Here is a 15,692-nt window from a genome sequence, read left to right as displayed (position 1 = left end):
TGCTTAAGTAAAAGGATGGGGGAATGGCCTCAAGCTCCGCCAGGGGAGGTTCAGGCTGGACATCAGAAAAAAATTTTTCACAGAAAGGGTCATTGGGCACTGGAACAGCCGTCCAGGGAGGGAGTGAAGTCCCCATCCCTGAAGGTATTTAAAAGACAAGTAGATGGGGTGCTCAGGGATGTGGTTTAGTGGTTGATACGAATGGTTGAACTTGATGATCCTGGTGATCCTTTCCAACCTAGTGATTCTATGATTCTATGACAGGACAGCCTTGGAAATAAGGACTTGGTTTTATGGCTTAGAGCTGTCCATGATGAATAAAGGATCCGCCTGGGTAACTGAGACAATGCCAGCGTCCTATAGCCCCTCTAAGATGCCTTTGAAACCCTCATAGCATCATCCAGATCACAGAACAGTAACTACAGCAAGGGAGTTGACTGACTCCAGGGAGATTTGGATCAATAGAGAAGCAACAAGAATGTTGCAAAAATGCAGTCACTCTGTGAAGATTTGCAGTGATGAATGGTCAGTGGTGTGGGTGTTAGTGATCAGTCAAATTGTGTTGTACCTGGACATTAGAAGGGTGTAAGGACCCTGTGTGAAACCGCATTCAGGTGCCCCAGTTTGGCCAGAAGGCTTCATATGTGTGAATAAATATTTACCCTTGTAATGATAAACTTTGTATCCTAGGCTCTCTCCTCAGTCAGCTTGAGCCAGATGCATGTTTTACACAGCATGTACCTGAGGAGTTTTGCTCGTGCCCCTTCCCTGCTCTGTGCTGGGATTCAGCAGCGCCCACGGGGTTTAATTTGGTGGAGACAATCAGGATGGTGCCATTATAAAGCCGTGATCTTCGATGCATGTGGAGTGCTTCTCCCATCCCCTTACAAGACAGCCACAGGTGTGTATTCTCATTTCTTATTTGCTCCTCTAGTTTCTGTACATAGAGGGAAAATAAATTCCTGCTGTCCCGGTCAGCTGCCTCTGGTTCTGGTAAGATATTCAAGAACCAGGGGTGATGCTGCCCCGCTGTGTCATGAGAAGTACTAAAACTGATAGCAACCAGCAACTGCTTTGACAGCTCCAGATCAGGGCTAGAACCCACCTAGTGATGAATCTGTCCTGTAATGACATCGGCTGCTGCCACCCAATGTTGGTCCTGTCCTTGGGACACTTTGAGTTCTGTGGTTTTACCCCAAGGGTATCACACCATACCCAGAGGTGAGGTGCTTCGATTGGGGCAATGCCCAAACTTCTTGCCATGTCCGAGGAAATCATGTCCATCTGGTTGATTCTCATGAGCGCTGGTAAATGTATCAGATTTCAGAGGGGTTCCAAGCTCATTTCCCAGCTCTCATGATAGTGTATATGCTCTCTCCTGGCTTTCTTACTTTTCTCTATTTAGACTGGGAAGCCCGGTATTGTGTTCCAGCCGGCACCGTCCAGCAAGCTATACTCTCTGGAGGGGAAAATAGTCTCTCTCTGAAGTACACAAGAGGAGATCTGACAACTGTGGAGTTTTTGCAGGAATTGGGGCAGCAGTGCTTCAAGATCGTAAGCCAACTCGCCCTCCTCTCTTTGTACTTCCTGACTGCAGGGAAGTGGGATCCTGCAATGTGGTTGCTCAGTGAGGAAAGAGAAGCTTATAAAAGAATTCTTTTGGTGGAAGGGTCTGGATTTACCATCTAGGAAGCATTGCTGTCTGATCATGGTGGACTTTTCACTGCTGTCATCATTCTAGTACCCAGGCGGGATGGTCAGCTGAATTTGCCTTCGCTTCCACCATCCTCTTCTTGCATATTTTGTAGCTTTTTTTATTTCAAGACACCTCTAGGGTCAGCCAAGATGAGAAATCAGAGAGTCAGAGATCAACTAAAAGCCTTTCCTGCCAGTTCATGCATGGGCATGCTCGGTGGATGGAGGCTGTGGTCTCCCCAGACAGTTCTTAAGATGAGTAGAAGCCCCTCCACCACAGTTCCAGGAACACAGAGCATGAATCCTCTTTCAAATACAGTCTTTTTTAAACAGATCAGTCTAAAATGCAGGTTCCTTTCCTGCCTGCTGAATGGTAAAGCAGTATTTATCTTAACCTGCCTTGATTTCACGGCAGACGTGGTCCTAGTGCATTTCTCTTTCCTCACATCAGCCCTTCACCTCTACTGCTGCTTCTGAAGAATTATAAACATGAGAAGGCTTGTTTATTTGCTCTAAGCAATTTAGCTGGGAGATTCGCTGACTGTCTTCTGCTGCCAAAGGAAGTAGGACAGCAAGATAAGATGATCAGGCCAACCTACCTACCCAACCACTCTTATTTTCCTCCCTGCTTAAAACCCATTAATGGCTAATTATCATTCTTGGGGGGGTTCTCTGGTTTCTTAGGCAAATGTCTGTGTTCCAGTGGACTCTTTTCTCTTGGACCTAATCAGAAATGAGATGATAAAACAGCTCCCCATAATGGCAGAAGCAGTACAGTGTATCCGTGCAGAAGGTCTGAAGACAGCTCTTCTAAGCAACAACTTCTGCCTGCTGAATGGAGAGAGCTTTCTGCCCCTGGACCAAGAACACTTCGATGTGGTAAGTCTGAATGGATTCCCAAATGGATTTCTGTAGCTAGGTCTATAGAAAGCAACAACTAAAATTGTTTACATGCAGGTACCAAAATGAATGATAACCAGCAGCACATGTTAGTAGACTCTGAAAGTGTTCCTTGGTGTAATTTATTGCAGTGACTGGGCCTTGGAGGTGGTCTGAAGGAGTGGTAGGCACTTGTGCCTTTGAAAATTCATTGCAAAATGCCCACACAGCCACCACTATACATGTAACAGCCATAGGTAGTGATGTTGGTAAAGGACTTCAAAGCTGGAATATCATGCAAGAAATAAATGTCATTATTTAGTGCTCCCGCCTGCTTTATATTTAGTCCTTAATCTTTTAAAGCGTTTCATCCTAGAGAATTGCAAAGCATCCCCTATACTACAGAAAATGCCACTACCTCAGCACGTTGGTCTATCTGAGCTGAGGAGCAGACAGAGGCTCCTCTTCCAGCACCCTTCGCTTTTGCAGATATGAAGCAGATCAGCCACAAACCTTGAGGTTGATTCAAGTGGCTTCACTTGAACAGGCAACTAAGTGGACTCAACTCAGCATGACAGAGGATTTTGGTTTTGTGCACCCCACCTCACATTTTTGAATTTCAGGAGTTTATTTGTGGCTTATGTTTGTTTTATAGCCTTGTTTTGAGACTACAAAATATGTAAAGAAGAGTTGTATCGATACATGTAAAACCTGGCACTGTTTAAAATCACCTCGTCAACATCATGTCATTATTGACTTGCCTTTCTGTGCATTGTACTGGTGACACCAGTGCCTGGGGAGTTCTCTTAGTGGAGTAATGCTCTGTTGTGATGCTCTGTGGTACTTTTCATCCCAGACTGTTTCAAAGACTTCAATAACCGTGGCCTATCCAGTGTCATCACTCACACGGTGTGGCTCTTCTGTAACAGCAGGCGACAGCACTGCACAGTAATTAGTGAAAAAAAAATGTAATTGAATGCAGATTACCATTAAGATTGGCTTTTATGTCTATCTAATAGATTAATTTCTATTCCTAGAGCATCTATCAGTGTAGGGGTGAAATATTGCTTGAATTTTTTTATGGTTTTGAGGGCAGTGCGATTATTTGGAGACTGATTCAAGGTTTTTTGGATCCAAAGTTTAGCAGATGATTACAGTCAACATCTCTGCTGCTGTGAAGATTGTGTTGGCATGGCTGATGGGTGCAGTGGCCAGGACACCGCTTTTCTAGACCATTTGGAAGGTGGTGCAATTCAAAGGTTTTCTTGGCTAACATTGAGCAATTGGTTCAGGGCAGTCTGGGACATCCAGAGAGTCTTCCACATGGGGACATCTCGTTGGATATCTTCCATCCAAGGACTGGCTGATCCTGTTTAGTTTATTTGAGCTGACAAAGCCACAGACAAGCAATTGGCACCCACGCAGTCACTTGAATCATGTCCTATCCAGCTCTGTCAGTCCTCCATTTCCTGTATCCTTTATTTCACATTTCTTAGATTGTCACTCTCCCACCCTCCCATCCTCCATCTCCAACACTGCACAGATGTTTGTGGTCATGGTGGGCTAATGCATAATCCATTTGTTGTTGCCGTAGTTGGTTGAATCTTATCGGGATGGAACGCACAAGCCAGACCCTCGTATCTACAAGTTATGCTTGGAGCACTTGGGTGTTCAGCCCCAGGAATCCATCTTACTCGACAACAGCAGCCAGAACCTAAAAGCAGCAGCCCAGCTTGGCATTAAAACAATGAAGGTACAAAGCAATGCAAAGAGGGCAAGCTTTGGGTCCGATTTCTAAGTCCAGAAGTTGTGTTTGACTTGAATGACTCAGGATTTTCAATCGCAGTGGTAGACCTGTGTTGCCAAATGTTTTGTTTCAGCCTGTCCTCATTTTTATAGGATGTAGTGGGGTTAAAGGGCAGAATTACTGATAAAGTCTACACTGGCCTTTTTCGTTCATGGCTCTTAACCTTACAGCCAGCGTGACCTCAGAGAAGTGACTTCTCCTTTATGGACCTCAGTTCCCTTTTAGAAGAACAGCCCCAACTGTATAGTTGAGACAACTGCATCTGTCTGATGTGAGAAAATAAGACATATTTAATACCCTTCTAGAAGCTCTGAGGCTTCTGTCAGTTGAGGATGGACTGGTTAACCTCCAGGCTTTGGAGACAGTGAGCACAGAGGGTTTTATTTTGGTGAGGGGGAAGGACAAGCAGGGACCAGTGGGAAGACTGAACTCTGCTCCCCTGGACTGCACACAGGGAATTGCAGCTCTTAACACAGCCCAGCCTCACAGTGCCTCCCTCTCTCCTGCTTTCAGGTCAATGATCCAGAAGCAGCCCTCAAAGAGCTGGAAACCTATCTGGGTTTTCCTTTGCAAGGGTTTGTTCCATATACTCGTTCAGTGAGACCAAGCATGGAAATCCCAAAAGATCATCTGCAAAAGTACCTTGAAAATGTTCTCAGTGACCGGGCAAGAGGTATTGCATGCTTTTTGCTCTTCAGCCTGATAGCTTGCGTGTTCTGGAGCCATTGGCTCTTTCCATCAGACGGCAGATGTATTGAAAAACAATGATAATGAAAGGTTTCTAATCTCCAAGCAGATGTTGCAGACATTCAGGTTTCAGTGATCCATCACTGCTTCCCAGAAATGGGAAACAACATTTTAGGACTTCCTCGTTTGGGAGGGGTTGAGCACAAGTTGCCAAAGAGATGCCAGGAATATTCCTGGCCTGTGAGCCTTCCATGAGCAATCACCGCACTCCCCTGGGATTTGGGACACAGGAGCAAAGGGTGGATTCGTGATTGCTGCAAGTGAGACCTCAGACCCAGGCACAGGAAGGGGAAGTAAAACCAGGAGAAGTGGCGAGAAATAATCCCAGCTCATGCTTCTGTCTGCTGACCCTCTGCTCTCAACTCTTCAGGCCCGCTAGTGTTACGGCAGTTTGGCCACGGACAGTCTACCCAGACCTATTCCGTCAAGTTTGGAGATCGCTTACTAGTGCTGAAGAAGGAGCCCTCTGCTAGCCTGCATCCCCCAGGCTCTGCTGTCAGAAGGGAATACAGGTGAGAAGGAGCTGTGCTCCTCAAGCCAGCTGACCAGGAAAGACTTGCAGAAGATCCCATACAATCCTGCCCTAGGGACAGTATTCTATTCCAGCCTTGGCTTTTCCATTCCACATTACACACACAGTTCACCACCTGCTTCCCACATTGTCCTCCCCTGCATTTTGCACAGCTCTGTATCCCAGTCTGGGATCTGTCTGCTGCAGCTCGCATGAGCAGGTCTGGATGGAGAGCCAAGACTGTGCAGCTGGCAGCGAGGATGCTGGTAGGACCCTGTGCCGCTGAAAACCGCCCTCCCCACTCCTGTACTGCCAGTCCTTCCAATCCACAGAGCACACTACAGCTCACGTTAGGAGACACAGGATCCCACTGTCGCATCTGGCACTTTGAGTGGGAGAGAGTTTGCAGCCCAACACTGCAGCTGAGCAGTGAGGAGCCTGGCGAAGGGCTAGCCCTGTGCTGGAGGGGTCGTGCTGCAAATCAGTTTGCTGTGCCAGAGGCCTCTTCCTCAGCAGCAGAGCAGTAGGACACTTGTTGGGGAGCAGTCGTGAGCTCCCCTTGTTTTTTCAGAGTGTGTTGATCTTGGGGCTCTGGGCCGTAGAAATATTTTGTTGTGTTTCTTTCCCCTACCCGCAACTGTGCTTTTTCAGTGTGTTTAAAACTGAGCACAGGGCTCCCTTTTACACTGTGTGTCTGCCTAGCAACAATGCAGCTCTGGAATTGATTCCCTACTGTCTTTCTGTGCTGACATGGCTCTCTGACTCACCCTGGCAGGATACTGAAGGCACTCTCTGAGGCTGGTGTTCCTGTTCCCACTGTACTTGCTCTCTGCGAGGACGGAAGGTAATCTTGTCCCTCAGCTTTTGCTCTGTGCTTGACGTCTTCAGCCAGATTTCCCCGAAGATGAGGAGACAAGAGGAGCCAGACCTCACAAAGTGCACTGGTCTAATTAGTGTTTGCCTAGTCTTGGGCTAGAGAAGCCTCTAGAAGTTCAAAGGACAGTAGCACTTTTATTTGGCTTGGTTTAGGCGTGTCCTTATTTTAGCAGTTAACCAAAATACTGTCTTCCTTTGAAAAGCTGCTATAAAACAACATTGTTGGGCTTCTTGCTGACTGAATATTTTCAAGTTTCCAATATGGAGGTGATTTTTCTAACTGCCAGTCCCCAGACTTGCCCCAGGGTCTACAGCCGTGCTAGCAGCACGTCTGCAACCAGGACACCCTGTCTAGCCTGCAGTCAGCACAGCTAGGCTCAGATCATTGCTGGCTGCAGTAATAAAGTCTCTGCACTGCAGTTAAATATGTGTCCACCGTTTGTGATGTTTGTGTGCAGTCTGACAGCTTGGCTCCGGAGCCTGCTGCAGGGCAGGCAGAGAGATGGCTGGTGCTGTAGCCTGGTCCCAAGCTCAGCTTCCTGGGGCTGAGCGATCATGTCACAGCCGTGTGCTGCAGGCTGGCAGCCTGATGTGGGCTTGAACCCAGGCCACAGCTGGCTGTGAGTGCTCAACTGCTGTTGAGGCTGCTCTACTTCCACCAAAGGGAGGCCTGGGGGCATGTTCAAGGTGCAGGTGAGATTTGAGGGGTGGTAGCAGGATTAACCTCAGATCTGCTGGTTCTGCCTTGCTTCCCCAGCATCCTGGGGACACCTTTCTATCTGATGGAGCACTGTGCTGGCCGTATCTACAGTGACATCTCCCTCCCTGAGCTGCAGCCTCATCAGAGGGAGGCTATTTATGCTGCCATGAGTCAAGTCCTCTCCAAGATCCACAGTGTAGACCTCAGAGCAGCCACACTGGAAGACCTCAGGGAGCATGGTGAGAGAAGGCTGTGCATCATCCATCACTGTTTTCTTCTCCTGTGTATCAGCATTTCAAGGGATAGGCTTGGGTGCAGGATTTGGGCCAAACCTGGGGGCAGTTGGGAAAATGAGGATGAGCAGCAGGGTGTCTGGATCCCCAGGCATGGTGGGAGGGTGTGGACGGCTGCTCCAGGTGCTCCAGGCCTCTGTTTACTGTTAGCAGTCTCCAGAGCTTCCTGCACTGTGGGTGCAGGAGTAACTTGTTTTCTGCCACCTCTGACCAAACTTCTTCATCTCCTTCAGTCTCTCTGCAGGGCTATCTCAGCTTCTCAGAACTGGTGAAGAAATTATGGTTTTGTCCAGGATTTGATTATTTCCACCAGAATATCAAATCCAGTGCCCAGTTAAGAATGTGTGAGACCCCTGGCAATGACAATTAAACTCTTGAATCTTAGCTTAGCTTTGCTGGGCTGAAATCTGCTTGGCTGTTCGAATTTTTCTGCATGCACCTTTTATACATCTCTTTTGAAGCTGCTTTTTGCCTGTTCCTTGAGAGTGTTTGTTCCATTTTTACAGGTAATTACATTCAGAGGCAAGTAGAGACCTGGACAAAGCAGTATCGAGCTATGGAAACTCGTGTTATCCCAGCCATGGAGAGACTCATTGACTGGCTGCCTCTGCATTTTCCTGAATCTCAGAAGACGACAGTCGTGCATGGTGATTTCAGGTACTGCTTGGCTGACAGCACTGCCCTGGAGCACATCTCAGGCAGCAGAAAGGGAGAGAGAGTGTAAAGCAATGCAGACTCCAAATAGGTGCTGAGTCGTGCTGGCACAGCAGCTTCGGAGCAGTGTGAAAGCTGGGCTCTGGGTCATGTTCAGCATCCCCCAGGTAATGAGACCCAGACGACCACAAACCCTTTGCATCTGTCCCAAGAAACATATATCAAGAGCTCTGACTGGTGCTGTCTTGCACCCAGAGCTCTCATATTTTCTCCATTGTTTGTCTGCCTGCTGATCTGTGGCAGTTTAAAAGCAGTGCCGGTTTGAGAGCAGGGAAACCAGAGGCAGGAGCTGAAAGCCTGGACTCCTGATGTCTGATTCCAGTCTTGCTGCCTCATTGATTTTTCAGTTTCTTCACACAACCACTGCAGACTTCAGTCTAACACTGAAGGATCATCAACTGTTCCTGCAATACCCAGAAATCAGTCCTGGCATATATTGCTCATGATTTGGTGCTAAAGACTTTGGGTGGCTGGTGGGATGCTGCAGGATGCTTGACAAAATCTGCCAGTGTCACAGATGATGATACAGGAATGTGGTGGCTGAGGACAGAGGTGTGGGATGCTGAGAGCTGCTTCTGTGTTGTCAGACCCTGGCTGCCAGGGTGGGGAAGCTGCAGTGTAGTGTGTGCCAGTTCTGGGCCAAGGCTCCTTCCTGCAAGGTTTAACGCACACAGTTCATGTGTGACTGGAAGCTGGTGAGCTCCCTGCACCCTGGCAGGATGGCTGCCCTTTCTGTTTCCTCCTCAGTAGGCTGCTGCCCTCTCCTGGGCCTCAAAGTGTTGAAAGCTGGATACCATGCATAATCTACAGCACATGGCAACTCAGGGCCTGGAGTTATTGTGTGCCTTTGAAATGATCAGAAGACCCACCTGGACAGTAATTTACCTGCTTCACGTTTTGGCCAGCCTGTCCTGCAACATCTGTTAATGACCTGAGGCCCTGAATAACTTGGTTTCATTCTGGAAAGCACAGTTCCGTTTATCATTAACCAGGAGTTCACTACCAAGTAATCTCTGTCCTGCCTGACCTATGCTTGCAGAAATTAATCTTTCACTTGTGCAGCCCCGCAAAGGGCCCAGGAATTTTTGAGGAGGCTAAAGAGCACTGGAAAGCACCTACTGCTGCTGAGCACTGGCATTTTCTTCCCCCTCTTGAGACATTTGTGATATCTTTTTTTTCCTCTGATACAGGATGGACAACCTGGTCTTTCATCCAGACAGGCCAGAAGTCCTTGCTGTCCTTGGCTGGAAGCTTTCAACTCTAGGAGATCCCAACTCTGATTTGGCGAATAACTGTATGGCCTACTTCCTGCCACGTCACTTTAATGCACTGAGAGGTACAGAGAGCGGCAAATTCATGTTTGACACACAGAGAGAAGAACCAGAGTTTAGAAACAGATTAGCTCCTTCCCAGAGAGCTCAGCTGACAGTTGGGCTCATTGGGAAAGGCTGTGGGTCTTGTACCATGCTCCCTGCTCTGCCCTTTCGCCCTTCCATCCCTCCAGAGTGGAAAGGTCTTTCTGCGTGTGCAGTGATCATTGCTTGTCTCCTATCTGCCACCAATCTGGCAGTTACACTGCCTTGCGCTCCCTGTCCTGGTTGCTACTGTCACCCTGTACATGGTCCTTTGTTAGTAGTGGTGTCAGGAGTGGCCCCAAAGACACAAGGGCCCTGTTTCACAGCTTGCAAAACTGTGTTTAAAAATTAGTTTGCATTATTTTCCCTCTCACTTCAGCTGTAAAGCTGGGGAACTCTTTTGGGTAGAAAGCTGTGAACAAGGCCAGCACAGAAGGGGTTTGTCCACAGTTATACACTTGTTAAAAAGAACAGTCTAGGGGTAAACAGGGAGGTAAATTACTCCATCATTAAGGAGGAAGGTCCACCATTCACTGCTTTCACATTCTCACCCCAAGGAAAAAACTGCCCCCTATGCATTTTGCCTACGTGGGCTGGTGCCAACCCCCCATTGTTATGTACAGAAACAGCATGGCAGCAGCGCAGGTGTTGGGTGGGTGCAGGCGTCTCACTGCTGCACAGCTGCGTGGCTCTGCCACACACATCCCTAGAAAACTCTGAGCTCCTCAGTGCCTGCGGCTTCACTGTTGCTTCTTCACATCTTCCAGGATTGAGGAAGCGTGATTTGGGGCACCTGGGAGTCCCCACAGCAGAGGAGTATTCCCAGATGTACTACAGCCACATGGGAGTGGAGCGCCCCGAGAACTGGAATTTCTACATGGCCTTTGCCTTTTTCCGACTGGCTGCAATGCTGCAGGAACTCTACAAACGCTCTCTGGCAGGTGAGGAACCCAACCACACCCACCCTGTTCTGCACAGGTCTCCAGGCTCAGACACACAAGCACTGGTGTAGGGAGAGCTCTCACATTGAGCCGGGGAGGTCAGACTGACAACGTGTGCTGCCAAGTTCAGGCACTTCTGGCTGTGATTCCTGAGTGCTCTGAAATTCTAGGTGCTACAGCAAAGAGTGGCATGTCTGGCAGTCTTGTGCTTTCAACTCCTATTGGAAATAAGGGATCAAAATGAGTGATTTTGTTTCACCCTGGAGACGAGTGACCTGGGAGTAATTGTGCAGCAAGTTATTGCTGCATGTAGACAAGAGAAATGTGAGTAGGGTGTCCTGTAAAGCACAGAGCTCCCTCCCTGCTCCAGCACAGGCTCTGGAGGGTGTGAGATTGCTATAACCCCTCAGGCCAGCTGTGTTTTTTAGTCAGATTGTGTCCCGCAAACAGAAAAAAGGGCCAAAGTGGAGCGCACGCAGTTCATTTCCCCAGCAGCTGCGTTTTGCTGGATGCAAGATCTGGTCTGTTCCTGTTTGTGGTGATTGGAGGTTGCTGTGCAATCACTTTTCTTTCATAGGAGAACTGAGCAGAAGCCAGATTTAAGAGCTCAGAGCTCTGTCCTACAGGTGGGGCTCTCAGACCTTCAAACTAAGCACCACCTTCGAAGAGAGACTTGAAAGTAGGGAGGTGGTGTGAACTCTCCATACTGTTTAACTGCAGGTCTGGCCTGGGGGTCCTTGTTAGAAAAAAACAGGATGTTATTTTCACATTCGCTAGAGAAGAGTCTCCTCAAGTCCTAATGGGCACATGGCACTGTTTGGAGTGTGACAGTATAACACAGAGCTCTCTGAAATGAAAGTGTCCTATTCTTCTCTTGTCCCCAGGGAGGCCAGTCCCAGGTGAAAGCAGCCCAGAGGATGTGGAATTTGTGGCTGACTTGGCTTGGGAGTTCGCCATAAAAGAAGGATTCCGTGTCTTTGACAGCCTCCCTACCACAAAACCACTTGCACGACGACATTATAGCACCTGGGCCAGGCGAGGACCTTTCCTCTGCAGGAGCTATGGTACCTGGCCACATCCCGGGGCAGCTCCTGAGCCCAAAGTCCATCTGGACACTCCTCTCACCAGTCTGTTGGGGATGGCCCAGCATCTTGGCTGCAAGCTGGAAAAGATCATGGGTGTTCAGTGGAGTTTTCTGATTCCCCAGCCCACATGGGCCCTACGTCCTGTTCTAGAACTCAAGGTGAGACATCCTCCTCCCTAAAGGAGCTTTGCTTTGCTGCACCTGCATGAGGGTGGGGGCTTGTGGCATGCCCTTGAGAGGGCTTATTTTCCTAATCTCATTGGACACTTGGCACTTGTAGAGTCCAGTGGCTTGGAGAAAGGGATCCAGATTCCCCTTGCTGGCTACATTTGAGTAACAGAGTTCATATGCTGGGAAACGGTAATTTCAGAAGCTCGCACTCCTTTCCAAGATGAGCAGATTAATGCCAGCTCAGCTGTGATTGCTGGTGCTGCTCCACCAAGGTCCTGCCACCAATGCCAATTGAGTATCCAGAGCTTGGCTGGGCTTGGGCTTTTCAACACCTGCCAGTACAGGGATTGCTCGTTCCCTTCCCTTGGCAGGGTTCCGAAGCCTAGCTGCTGCCTCTGCACGAGAAAGGCTAAATTAATTCTCTTTGGAAGAATCTCTTCTGGTGCTTCCTTTGTAGGTCCCTCAGATAGGGCAGGGAGCACTTCCACAGCTTCATTGCCTCCTCTGTGTTCTCTTATCCTGCTCTCCCTGGCAGGGGCTGTCCTTGCAGAGGTCCTTGTGATGGTGATAAGCCGAGCGTTATCAGCAGTGCAGGCTCTGGGATGCCATGTGAACTTTGGCGCTGCCACCATCCTGGGCTTTCCTTGCAGAGCAGGGGCTGCTGCAGCCCTGAACCCTCAAAATGGGGAGACATTGATCATTCCTGATCTGGTGGGGAGGAAGTGGAATCCAGCTCCCAAAGTGACTTGCCTGTGGTCATCTGGTGGGTCAGTGGCAGAGATGGGAATGGCATGAGGTTTCTTCCTCTTGCCAGTGCAAGGCAGGTCAGGTCACTATGCAGGTATCAGGACACTTGAGTCACTTGCCCAGGCTTTGCAGACTGTCTGGTTTCTGTGTGCTTCCACTCCCCAGTGCTGCTGGTGGCCACGGTGTGGCTCAGTGTGCCCATGGCTCTGGGCTGGCTGATGTTGCAATCAGGTTTGCTGGGAGTGGTATCGTAAGTAATCATTCACAGAGCGTGTCATGAAAGCAAACATCCCTATCCTTGGGTTGCTACCGAGATTGTATTCTTAATGTTTTCTAGTGACATTATCAAGTTCTAGTGTCTTACTTAACTGCCTTTTCACTGCCGAAAAAATAAATCCCATCTGTTGTTCAGCCCTTCTGAAGTATTTCCTTGTGCTCTGGCAGAAACCAGCAAACCCCAGCATTTCAGGGTGCTCAGCAGCTGATCCTCTGAAAAGGTGGAAAAGGAAGGGAAGCAGCAGCTCTAGGTATCTGGAAGCGCTGGGATGAGCAGATCTCCTTTCTCTTCTTCTGAACACTCACATCTTCAGAGCTCTCAGTCACCAAGTCTCCAAATATCAGACTGCCGCGCTCTGTTCAATGCCTGGGCCTTGTGGTAGAAACAGTGGTCCTTCTCTGGGCGACCAGAGAGGCCCCTCATCCTTGCCCTCTCCCTGTCCATCTCACTGTTCTTTCCCTTGGCATCGTCTCAGCACTGTCAACCTTTGCTGTGGAAGCGTGTTGTGAAAGCCAGGGGAGGGGTCTTGCAGCCTGTGGCAGAAAGATAATGCAGTGGGGTGTTAAACAGCCAAGTAGTCCTGATCTGGGACTGTCACAACACTCAAAAGCTGGGCAAGGGCCAAGAGAAAGGGCAAGCCTGCCTCACGCAAGCAGGCACTGCGGGGGTGGAGGTTTGTCCCAGCGAGCTTGGCAGTGAGATACTGTTGGCTGAGGTGCTCTTGGCTCAACAGTGCAGTGCCTTGGCTGATCTTGCCACGTCCTGCACGGGGAGCTGACAGACTTTGCACACTGGTCTTGAAGGCTGCCCATCCCCACAGTTCTTCGGAGAGATCCTCTCCAAGATTGCAAAGCAAAGCTCAGCTTCTCTCTCAGAGTGAGCATAAGTGTGTCTGGCCAAAGCACCCGTCACACAGCCGCACTTCCAGAGTCGAGCCTGGGAGGGAGCCAGGACTGGCTGTGGGAGAGGGCCAGCACCCAGGCACGGGATTGCAGAAGGGTATAACACCTCTCATCTTCTTCCATCGGGCAGAGAGTGCCAGGACCAAAGCAGGGGCTCTGACGATGACTGTATGGGCCATGGATCAGGATAGTCAGGTGACCAGACACACACACTCAACATTTGATCCTTCCCTGGCCCAAATAAAGCAACACAGGGACACCTCCCTTCTGGGGCCTCCTCCACATCAGGAACGAGGCATTGCAGGCTAGGGCTGGTGAGCATGAGGGGTGATCTGTCCTGTGTGTTGTGAATCCCAGGTGAGGGTATTTCCCCAGCACTGTGTTCCCTGGGGCATTTGGAAGGGGCTGGGGCATTTGCTACTGTGCTTCCCTGGTCCTGCAGCCCCTTACTTGCCCTGCATGGGCTTTGATCTCACTCTCACATAGGTCTCTGGAGCAGAGCATCACTGCAGTGCAGACCCCAGCCTGGTGCTTCACTCGGACCTGAGCTCCACGTCTGGCTGAAAGTCCCACCTGGTTGACAGAACAGTGCTCTCCACACCAGAGCTGAGCCACTGCGCGTGGCACTGAGGAGCCTTGCACGTGAGACTAAAGCAGCCTCTCTGGCATGGGAGGGGCTGTGCTAACAGCACCCTGAGGACTTTAGAATTTCAGTGGTGCTTGCTGTTATATCTGGGCTCCGTGCCTTTATTGCCAGGCTCAGTAGATGTGGGGAAAATCCATCCCTGGATCACAGGGCTGCAGGCAGTCAATACCAGCCTAGCAGGGGGGAGAGTTGGTCAGGAATGACTGGGTTGGGGTGAGAGACTCGACTGTGGAAATAAAGAGAATGGAGCAGGGTTCAGCACAACACCTCCAGCTGCATGCAGACTCTAGAAGGACTCCAGTCAGTGGTGGTGGGAATTGAATCAGGTTCTTGAGGACTCGTGGCTTCAGGGGAGACTCTGGAGCTGAGGCAGTGCTTGGCCTCTGGAGCTGGGAGGAACTGGGAGGACTGCATGGGATCTCTCTGGGTTTCTTTGGGGATCAGAGAGGATGCAGGCTGGATTGATGGGGCTTTCAGTGTTTCGCAGAGGCCAGCAGCAAGAAGAGAACCGTGGGAACGAGCATGGGAATTCCTGGGTGCTTTATGTGTAGTCTACTATTAATTCAATATTAAAGTAATCAACACACTTCTTCGGCTTCTCCAGTGCGGGTGCAGCCTCACAGCCCCCTTTCACAAGGCCACATCCACCTGCCCAGGGTCACCACCACATTCCTGCTCTCAGAGGAATGTGGGGTGCTGCTGCGAAGGAGCCCTTCAGTGGCTGCGCTGGCTGCTCAGCACCAGGACAATGGAGCTCCAGGGAAGCCTTGTCACCTGAGCTTTGGTTCCTCCCAGGCTCCAGGGTGAAATTCTGCCTCCCCTCCAGACACTTGGCTATGGTATGAAGGGGGAGGGAGCCTGTTTCTGAGCCTGTATCAGCCCGGCTTGGACAGTTGGATGGTTTCCTAGCAGGCACCTGGCCTTTGCGCCTCCCACTGTCTCATCTTTCACGTGGGCTCAATCTCAGGCAGCTGTGCCAGGGCTGAGAGTTGGAGGCTGAGAGCTGCGTCTGCTGTGAAGGTGTTTCCTCCATTGTGTGTGGTTTTAGTGCTGCTGCATTTGCTAAGCCCCAGGGAAGGGTCCTGCTCCAGAAGAGCAAAAGCATTAATACGGGGTTAATGCCCAATGTCATCAGTTGTCCATCCAGGTATCAGCAGAAGACACCCAGGACAGCATATGGGAGCTTAGCCCTGATCAAGGCTTGGCTGGAGCTCAGCTCTCACCTATGCCCTGTGGATACGCAGCCTGACACGGTCCCTCTGGGAGACACGATGCACACAGGCACGTCCCTTGGTCTCTACGGGTAAAACAGGTCTTTCTGGCACCACCCCAAAGTGGTTTAATACA

The 15,692-nt window shown here is 49.8% G+C and overlaps 1 protein-coding gene across 4 annotated transcripts in view; it reads left to right on the top strand.

The window, feature by feature from the left end:
* Positions 1-15,692, top strand: part of ACAD10 (acyl-CoA dehydrogenase family member 10) — a 17,416-nt gene extending 1,724 nt beyond the window's left edge. For 2 of the 4 annotated variants that reach the window (XM_054082333.1, XM_054082334.1), the window contains exons 2-15: positions 691-901; positions 1,406-1,554; positions 2,380-2,574; positions 4,169-4,327; positions 4,895-5,054; positions 5,499-5,640; positions 6,415-6,483; positions 7,273-7,454; positions 8,015-8,165; positions 9,413-9,558; positions 10,345-10,518; positions 11,403-11,761; positions 12,965-13,047; positions 14,186-15,689. In XM_054082333.1, the coding sequence (XP_053938308.1) occupies positions 718-901; positions 1,406-1,554; positions 2,380-2,574; positions 4,169-4,327; positions 4,895-5,054; positions 5,499-5,640; positions 6,415-6,483; positions 7,273-7,454; positions 8,015-8,165; positions 9,413-9,558; positions 10,345-10,518; positions 11,403-11,761; positions 12,965-13,047; positions 14,186-14,246 (2,214 nt within the window). In that variant the 5' untranslated portion in view covers positions 691-717 and the 3' untranslated portion in view covers positions 14,247-15,689. Of the gene's footprint in view, positions 1-690; positions 902-1,405; positions 1,555-2,379; positions 2,575-4,168; positions 4,328-4,894; positions 5,055-5,498; positions 5,641-6,414; positions 6,484-7,272; positions 7,455-8,014; positions 8,166-9,412; positions 9,559-10,344; positions 10,519-11,402; positions 11,762-12,964; positions 13,048-14,185 lie in introns of those variants that run through there. The other 2 variants (XM_054082332.1, XM_054082330.1) reach the window with 2 other exon arrangements.

This window comes from Cuculus canorus, chromosome 17 (assembly GCF_017976375.1).
Source record: "Cuculus canorus isolate bCucCan1 chromosome 17, bCucCan1.pri, whole genome shotgun sequence".
NCBI lineage: Eukaryota > Metazoa > Chordata > Aves > Cuculiformes > Cuculidae > Cuculus > Cuculus canorus.
The sequence above is the reverse complement of the archived record's forward strand: the minus strand, read 5'-3'. Positions and strand labels throughout refer to the sequence as shown.